The sequence below is a fragment of the Montipora foliosa genome, chromosome 13, assembly GCF_036669935.1.
Source record: "Montipora foliosa isolate CH-2021 chromosome 13, ASM3666993v2, whole genome shotgun sequence".
In the NCBI taxonomy this organism is placed as follows: Eukaryota; Metazoa; Cnidaria; class Anthozoa; order Scleractinia; family Acroporidae; genus Montipora; species Montipora foliosa.
In genome coordinates, this window is record NC_090881.1 from 43,333,650 (window position 1) to 43,343,649 (window position 10,000).

The following is a 10,000-nucleotide window of genomic DNA, read 5'->3' on the forward strand; positions in this document are numbered from 1 at the left end:
CCTAACGCCAGAAGGTTTTACTCTGTCTAATGCCAGACGATTTTACTCGTCAATGGGGAGCCCCTCAGGGGTGAAAGGGTTAATTCTTGGCTGGCTGATTAGAAAACGATAGCTTTGTGCCGATGAGCTAAAAAAAAAAAAAGGTAAACAAAGACTTCCCTAGTTGGGCGATATCTGAGTTAAAGGAGTACCAAAAAGCATACCTTTTTTGGTTCTTCAACGTTATCATAAAGATTCTTATCATCCGTCTTCTTCTTCCGTTTCTTAGATTTGTCCACGGAGGCGTAAATGGGAGGCTTTTCTTCCTTCTTCTTTTTCTTCTTGGATTTATCCACAACTGCATAAGTAGGAATGGCCCCTAGATCCTGCGACTGCTGGGTGCCACTTGCAGACGGCGGTCCCGATTCTGCATATGCCCTGTTGACTTTAGCGTTGGGGCTATCCCCATGTCTGGAAATATAACGAGTTTCAAAGTTTCAAAAAAAAAATAATACTTGAGCACTCTTTATGCCTTGAGATTTAAAGTGCCTGGGTGAGCCACAGCCAAGAACCTACGTGCCGAACTTCGGCGTCACACAAAAAGGGAAATAATTAATTCGCACCATGAACACATGAAAAACAAGGCTGAGCTGGAGTAAGGTAAATTAAAAAGCTTGGCTGGTGAACGCAAGACAACCTAAACCAGAAAAGTCATAATTGGCCATCAGACACCAATGCACTTTCCTATCAAGAAAACAAAGTTTTACAAGAAAGGGAAGTTTAATGAAAGTGACAACGAAAACTAGCCAAGCATGGGGTCATGCATATACAACATCTTACTGAATGTTCAGAGCCTGGTTTTCAAAACCTCATCTGTGAACCTTTTGTTGACCTTCAATTGACAAATTAAATAATAACTTTCCTTGAGCGTTCTTCTTTCCTTGCTCTCTTCTTTTACCAAAAGACTAACAGGTTTACATAAGAAATCGTGTCAAACTTGACGTGAGTTACCGATGCTCCCAGCTGAGTGGCTTCATTAGTTCATAGCTCGGTTGGTGCAGCATTGGTGCAGCATTGGTGCAGCATAGCTGCAGCACCGGCATCACAGAGATCAACGGGTTCGAATCCCGTTCAAACGAAAAGGAATTTTTCAGGTGTCTACATATGAATTGCTTGGATTGCCCAGATAAGTAGGAGGATCACTTCTATCTTTCGTTTCGCTGCGTTGACAGCGAGATAGCAATCGTAGGGGGTGTTTACATGATACCGGTACGAGTTTCATTCTGGTACGAGTTCATCCCGGTTCTTACTTATCGCTCTGTATTTGTTTACATGATACCGGTGAAAAATCTCATACCAGTACAACTCATACCGGTATGAGTTCATCCCGGTAGTTGTACCGGATCGAAATTCTCATAACGGTATGAAAAATTATACCGGTATCACATAAACGCTACATTGACTCCCATTCCGGTACGAGTCGTCAAGTCGTGGTGGACTGGGACTATTGACGCATGCGTTGTATTTCTAAATATTCGTCAAGATGGCGTCCGGTAATCGATGCGTCATCCCTGTGTCAATATTTGTGTCGTCCCATGTAAACGCGGTATGAAATTGACAACTCGTACCAGAATGAAACTCGTACCGGTATGAGATTTTACATGTAAACACCCCCTTACTTAACCGAATTGTAAATGTTTAGTTATAAAAACAAGCGATACAAATGAAGAACGACGTTTCGACCGTTATACAGTCAAGTTCAAATTCATGGATAAAAAAATTTTATCCGTGAACTTCAGTGAAATTGGTCGGAACGTCGTTCTTCTTTTTATCACTCGTTTTTATAACTAAATATTTTACTAAGAACTTACTACTTCGAATTGTAAATGGTTACAAAAAGGGGCATTTTCCCCCTTTGGCAAACCCGATGTCTTTCGATTAACACTCAGTTTATTAAAAGAAGTTTCCGCTAAAAACGAATTGGTCACAATGGGATCTTATTTCGAGACAGCTGATCTCAATTCTTGAAGTACTTGCAGAGTAAGACATCACGTCTCGAGTATCACATCCGACGCACGTATAGAAAATGTAAAAATAAAATAACAATGTTTAAGAATTTTGAAATATATTTCGCTCTACGAGCCTCATCAGGCTCGAAGAGCGGAATATATCTCAAGATTCTTAAACATTGTTCTTTTATTTTTACATTTTCTATACGTGAGTCGAATGTGATACTCGAGACGTGATGTCTTATTCTGCAAGTAGTTAAAGTTATTCAAACGCATTCCTAGCCTCGGCAATTACTATTTCTTTAAGATGATCTCAATTCCAGTAAAGAACTAACAGTCAAAAACAGAAATGAAACCATGAATCACTGATTGAACTCTTTTAAAACAACGTCGGCTAGGGCCAAAACAACGCCAGAAACCAATCATGTTATTGGTTTAAGGGCAGCATACGTGCTGCACGTGCTGCACGTGCTGTACATGCGGCACGCATTTTAGTATGTTGTGTCGTCGTAGTATGCAGAACATCCACGGGAAATAAAACAAATTGAAGTTTTTTAAGAGAAACGTGAGCATAAAACAGTGAACAAAATGGACTAATGGAAAAACAGTAAAAATAGCACGAAGTGAAGTGAAGTTTTCGTTCCCTAATGGCAATCACGTAGAGCCTGAATAAAGCGTCCAAGAAATCAGTTGCAAAAAGAGCCTTAGAAGACTCAGAGTCGCTAATTTCGCCTTTCTGTCATATCCCTGTTGAAACAACCAAGGCATATTGCAAAATGTGTGCCCCAGTGGTTAGGGCTCCAGTGGCTAAGACCCGTTCTGTGATCACTCGTTGAATTTGATCTAGATAGCCCCTTGTTCAACTTATCGGCTACACTTATAAATAGCCAATGGTTTTCTTCCGGCCAGTTGGGATTCTTAACAGCTGTTATTGTTGCACTGTTCTGTCGTTTCGTTCATTGCCCCTGAAAAGACCCTATGGGATGGAGTGCTCAATTATGTATTTTGGAGTAAGGGTTAATCAGTAATACTTGACTTAGAGCGGTTTTCAAATGAGTGTCGTAAAACCAAAACCAAAGAAATTACTTTGGCCAATCAAAAAGGACGGACACAATCCAGTAAACCAATCAAAACTCGAAGTAATTACACGTAGCCGACACAAAGCGCGGGAAAATGTGCACGCGCGAGCTACGATTGGTTCTGGTTTCACTTCTGATTGGTTGAAAAAATGGCGCGAGAACTTTGAACCAATCACTGAGTGAAGTAATGCAAAACCAAAGTAATTATCTAATTACTTTCGACACTCAATTGAAAACCACTCTAAGCACTTGGTTAAAATTTCTTCTTTTTTCAATTATCAATTACTGGCAATGGGTGTGGTGTTCATCCTCTAACTTCCTTGCACTGAGTTGGAACCAACAACAAAAACAACAAATATTAGCACAGAAATAAAACATTAAAACCATTACTCACAGGCTCTCCTCGCATTCAGAGTTGTGAACTTCATGTTATCAAAGCAGGGTATCATTAAAGAGAAAGAAAGAAAATAAATTAGTAAATTATGGTCATCCGGGATAGTGCTCGTTTTGGTAAGCATGAAGAAGTGCACAAGAATGGCGAAAAAAGTCACTGAATGATTTACAATACAAAAATTGACAACACAACACTTTATTTTCTGATGTGCCACATACACTAGAAGTAATACAAACTCGCTTAAATGTAATAAACAACAACAACAATAATAATAATAATAATAATAATAATAATAATAATAATAATAGTAATAACAAATGAAATGCATTTCATTCAATAAGTACAGGAAATCATATGAACGCGAGTGCACTTCGTGATTTATAGGCACGAGCGATGTTTTGGAAGTTTCAAAACATCACGGAATGCACGAGCAAGTTCATACGATTTTTTTATTTATTATATACTCAACAAAATCATTCCAGCGCTTTGCTTCCATAACAACTTCCGTATTTCCTGTCTCTTATAACCTCTTTTGCACTGCATAACCTATTTATGCATTCGTCATTGACCAATTACAAACGCGATATTTCGTTGATTATATAATATGTATACACTACATAAATACACGTCAAAAAATAGAGGGGAAACAATCGCAATTAATCTCGTACGCCATCCACCCCTCTTACTTTCATACCAAAAAGGCATTTCCCAATAAAACGTTTCATAATTCAAATAAAATAATCGCAATTTCCTTATTCAATGTGCTTACTCTTAATAACCTCGCAACTTTTTCAAGATCATCCAATCCTCATATTTTGAGAAGCAAACTGTCGCAAAGTTTACTATTAGACAACTTATAAAGAGGCATTCTAGATGAAGGTGTAGGTGAAAAAGATAGGATAACCCATGCCCCAAGCTATACAAATTATTTTAAGTACTTTCGACAGCAATCACTATGTTGTCTTCATTGATCCCCAATTATTTGAGAAATATCCGTGACTAGCTTAATTTTAAAATTGACCAACATTAATTAACAATTACTCGCCGAAGGCGAAGTGATTATCGGTGAATATTCACCTCGACTTCGTCTAGGGGGATATACACCGATAATCACTGAGCCTGAGGCGAATAATTGTTTTAGTATAAATACACAGGTGATTATTTCAAAAAAGAGAAAAAAAAACATTTCAACGCGAAATCATGTTCACTTACAGTGGCAAAACGACTACTGGCAGCCATTTTGTCCGTCGAGGTGATTATCGGCTGATAATCCGAGATAGCGAGCCAATGAGAGCGCGCGATGTTGTATAATCACCTGTGTATTTATACTAAATATCATGAAAGGGAGAAGTGATCCTCGCACTAATCTGGACAATTTAAGCATTTGTCTCTTATAGACACCTGAAAAAATTTCAGGTAGCTTCAATAGGATTTGAATCCATGACCTCTGCGATGCTGGTGCAATGCTCTACAAACTAAGCTAGGAAGCCATTCAGTTGGTAGGGAGCAGGTCAATTTGTTGAGCTCATGTGTTTCTGTGACAGAACTTGATGAATGAAATAAATCAGTCCAGATACGTGCCATGATCACTTATCCCTTTCACCTATAACCCACACTTCAAATATATACGTTTATTAAATATCATCTAAACTGAACGAAGCCTTCGAGAGAATGGACAAGGCTAGCTTTTAGTCAACTGCGATACAAGCAATGGACATAAATGGAAGGGGTTGTGGTATCAAGGGAAACAATCATGCGCGATGTTGCAGTTGTAGGCCAAAACTGTATTCCAAACACCTATCGGAGCATACAGGAGCATACAGTGATATGCGAAATGAGTTTTGGAACTTTCAAAAAGTTATGCTTAAGAGCCTCCACATACGAGGGAAGTTGTTATTGAAGATTCTTCCCACTCAGCAACTTAGTTGAATCAACAACTGTAAGTAACAGGAAAAGCGTTTCCACGTAGGAAACGTTTAAAATAATGTCGAGGATAACCGGTACGTTGCGTTTTGCGGGAGCCTGGCAAAATAGCGACAAGGAATGAAGAACCGCTGATTTAAGAAATCTTTTGCGTCGCCACGAAATAAATACACCTCGGTAATCAATAACTTGCTCAAAGACGGGAAATAGAGTTGTCCAAAGCAAAATGGCCGCGTTTATCATCGATGACTAAAGTAGTTTTTCTTTTGAAAAAGAAAAGTAGTTTGTTGTCGACAACTTGATTTTTCGCCATTCGCGGTCGATAACTTGATTCAAATACATGTACGCGATGTTTTGTCACCGACAACCTTGGATAACAACTTGACTCGTCTATGGAAGCCCTAGGATTTACTTCATTGATTCGTACAGATGATGGTAATAATTAAAGAGAAAAAAAATCAGGTGTAATAACATCGGTGACAAGAGAACACTTTGTTGCTTTTGCTTTTTCACTTTGGTAAACGCATATATCAGCAACAATTTTAAACTGCACTATGATGTAATGAGTTCTTTTAAATGACAAAGATTCCTGGCATGTGCTAACTTTGTAAACGAGGTGCTTAAATGAACCACGCCTTCAAATTGAATTATTTAAGGTTGGTAAATACTGAACAATGCAAGCGTTTCCCCCAATGTACAGGTCGTTTTCACAGTTACGTCATCGCCGCCATGTTGGTGGACGTCCACCAGCAATTGTATATTGCAGCATTGTTATCTCTATCTCTAAAGCAAACCGCCGGCTACATGATGGAATTCTAACACAGGTTATTCCTTACTTTTAATGTCCTTTAGGCACTTCCTCTTCTTGTGCACCCACCATGTTACAAAAGCAACAACAAGAGCCAGTAAAACAACACCTGCTGCCACGGGAACAATAATAATCCATGTTGGGCGATCTTGAAGTGAAACACAAAATGAATAGAACACATTAATAGAGATGTCAGAGAACTACAAAAAAAAAAAAAGGAGAGGACTACAATGTGAAAGGGATAACCCAGAAAAGAGGTACAGGTACCTGGAGATGAAGGTGTGTTCTTGGAGATGATAGGGAGTTTATACCACCTTCATCTCCAGGTACCTGTACCTCTTTTCTGGGTTACCCTTTATTCCATCTCGTGAAGGTTATGCCATGCATGCAAAGAATCCTGTGACTGGTTTTATTAAATTCGACCTCAGAGTGCTGGACCAGGGAAAAGGGAGCTGAATCGAGGAAAAAATGACGTCTAAGGCTCACTAGCTTCAAATTCCAGAGTGTGAATGCAGCTTATTATATAATTATGCAAAACGCGAGTTTAAAAGTCTGAAAGCCCAAAACTCCAGTGCTGCATATTAATTCTGCAGCGTACACACGCATTGCATTCTTAAACTAGTGAGCCAGTCATTTCTCCTCGATCCAGCTCTCTCAAGATCTTGAAGTAAGTAATGGCGGACCATTAAATCAGAAAATTTCAGTTAAAATAAACAGGTATCTTTTTTAAATTAAAGCTTAAATCTTTGGTCGCTTTGTGTTTAGCTAACATACTTTTTGAAATCCAAAGAAAAATAAGAATTAATTTTTTGGTCACAATGGCACTCTAAAGAAACAGAAAATGAATGGTGCAATTATGTATGCTCACTTTTAATATGCATGTTTTGTTTTGTGACCTTCGGTGAAGAAATGAAGTGAAAGGCGAGCTGCACATGCAGCAAAATTATTTTACATTTTCTAACCAATAATATGTTTTGCTTTCTGGCGCTGTCATTACCGTAGCCAACGTCGTTGCTTAAAATCCGTGGTGAAAGACAACCAATGAAGGGACAAGTATTGGTTTAACATGGCCACGAATTAAGACCTGCACCAAGTGCAGAAGAAAACGTTTTGCAGAGTTCATAACTATGAAGTTGGATAAATTATGATAAATTATGATAATATACTAAATACTAATTAACAATTAGATTATGAGCTCGAGATTTCTATGAGGTGATAGTTGATGAAGCCGAAGGCCGAATCAACTTTCACCTCATAGAAGTCGAGAGCGAATAATCTAATTGTTTTAGCGGAATGAATTCTCACTAAAATTTACTTCAAATAACGGTTGCCAATTATTTCTTGACGTATTATTAAACTTTGCGCCTGAAAAACATCACTCGGACTGAATTGCCATTTAAAATCTAAGTTGTGTGCGCGCACGCATCAGCTTTTTCAATAATTTCGACTTTTTTGAAAGTCAAGAAACCGTAAATGACCTTCGTTTAGACTTCTCAGAAATTTAATTACCCATTTGCATCCAAATTTTCCTCCTAAACTTTAGAAAAACGGATGAAACGTCGTTATTTCCAATACCACCTCAAGCCACTGCACACTAATGGCTGATAGTGTTCAATGGCTCAGCCAATCAGATTACAGCATTTGCATTGGTATACTAGTAGTATTCTACTAATATGTATTATAACTATTACGTATTTGCTGTAACCCTCTATCGCCGTAATTCAGTATCCACTGCAAATAAACATACCATCATCATCATCATCATCATCATCATCATTGCCCTTGGAGGGCGCAAATAATTATCGTAGTCTTCAACTGAGTTCAGGCAATTTTTAGCACGCGGTGTAGCAAAAAGTAAAACAGTTGTTGCGGCTTAAATCAGTTTTCAGTGTTACAGGCCGCCTAATTTGCGAATCGTGACTACATCTGCGACTCCTAAAAGTTCCACAGGAAAGGAAAACAAAAGATAAGAGTGGGACAATAGGAGAAACCCATGGAAACGGGACAAGGAGGGTAAGCATAAAAGTGACAGGGATTTTGAGGAGAAGCGTAGCTGTCGAAAAAGAGAAGGGGTTTCTTAAGAAAGAAATTCTTGCAGAAGATAATATTCAACCTGTTTCGTGTTGACTTAAGCAAATCCAATCCGCCATACATATCAACAGCGCCCTTTTACATCAGAAACTAGAGCATACCTTTAAATAACCTAACATAAATCGTGTGGATTTCTTTTGGACTTTGACCCTCTTTATCGTTTGAGAACAAGGGGGGATAAGCAGAAGAAGGACAAGGACAACAAAAATGTGAGGCCGGTTTATCATTTAAACAGTCTAAACCGCAGTTATCACCAATCATTTAACCTCCAGGCATATCTGCAAGTGAGTTGCTTTAAGTACATAAATGGTTCTCTCATTTGCATTGGCTCTCGCCTTCTCAACACGGTCTTCGACAATAGATAGCCATTATTAAGACTGACCACTACGACAATGACTTGGAACGCCTTTTATCCGCGGCAGAACTCTGTTAAATTAATCGCTCCTAAAAAACTAAGCGATTGCTGAGGAATGAGGAGAAACAACCAAAAGACAAATGGGGTCAACAAGGAGCCAAGCTAGCAAAGAGATGTGGACTAGAAGATGTCAGGAAAGGGGAGGAAGAACATCAGTAATTTGAGACGTAAGGAACAACAGCCCAGATTTACTGATGACAATGGTCCTTGCAACAAAATAAACACTACTATGCACAAGGAAATGAAAACGTTTGATGGTCATTTCTTCATACCTGGTGGTTCTGCCGTTCGTGGTGTGGTAGACGCGAAAGTGCTAACCCCAGATGGGATAAGAGTCAAATTTCCAACTGGATAAGTACCGAGAGTGCCATTAGAAATGGCGGCTTGAAGTTCTTTAAGACCCTCATTTGGAGTCACAGAATTCTTGAAGTACAGGGTGAAGGATACAATTACACTGCCACTTCTGAGAACAAAGAAATTAAGACAAATATCAACAAATTCCAGTCGAAATAGGTTAAGCAGGTTAAGACAATTCCAAGTCTTCACCAACCTCAGTCCTGTCACTTTTGTCATGATATAATTGCCGTCATTTTGGTACACTTTATCCATCTAACAAACGTAAAACAGAAAAACTCGTTTAATCATAACAAAAATGGAGTGACCAGTACATTTAAAACCTTGCAATGGCTTCTGCAATTGTAGCAATCCTAAGAAGAAATACCTCTTTCTTCACGGTTTTACTTTTGATTGAGATCATAAATTTTAATAGATAATGCAGAAGAATTATACGATTTCCAAAACAAACAAATGACTAGTAACGAGTTTGTTTAGCAATGGCTTACACAGGTCGTCTATTGAGCACTTTGTATACACCTTATTCCAAAATGGCCACCATTTTAGTATTCTTTTGCTTCCGTTCAAATTGGCCCTTATGGCCTCGTTCAAAGTTAAATATTCTTTTGAATTTTACGTTTGAAAGCGAGGCCATAAGGGCGAATTTGCATGGAGACAAAAGAATACTAAAGTGGCGGCCATTTTGGAATAAGGTGTGTTGCATTTTTTTCCATTTTACTCTCTGCATTTACGGCACTACTGACAAGAAGTCTTATCCCTTATTTAACACAAAATGATAGGAACTCTTTTACTGAAAATAATACACTGTAAATAAATTTATAACTAATATTCATTCACACGTCTTTTTTATTCTAGGTTCAAGGAATGTTCGAGAAATTTCAAAAACGCACCTCTAACACAAATGAATCCACCAACTGTTTTGAAACTTGATTGGTCAAATCACTGTAT

General features: G+C 38.4%; 1 protein-coding gene across 1 annotated transcript in view; it reads right to left on the reverse strand.

Annotated features, from left to right (window-relative positions):
- The window catches only part of LOC137982328 (hemicentin-2-like), a 104,803-nt gene that overhangs the window by 12,008 nt on the left and 82,795 nt on the right, over window positions 1-10,000 (reverse strand). Inside the window, exons 16-21 of the mRNA XM_068829406.1 lie at window positions 9,943-10,000; window positions 9,249-9,307; window positions 8,971-9,161; window positions 6,221-6,340; window positions 3,462-3,489; window positions 204-450 (exon numbers count right to left, since the gene is read on the reverse strand). The exon at window positions 9,943-10,000 is cut by the window's right edge and continues 40 nt beyond it. Of these exons, the coding sequence (XP_068685507.1) occupies window positions 204-450; window positions 3,462-3,489; window positions 6,221-6,340; window positions 8,971-9,161; window positions 9,249-9,307; window positions 9,943-10,000 (703 nt within the window). The remainder of the gene's footprint in view (window positions 1-203; window positions 451-3,461; window positions 3,490-6,220; window positions 6,341-8,970; window positions 9,162-9,248; window positions 9,308-9,942) is intronic.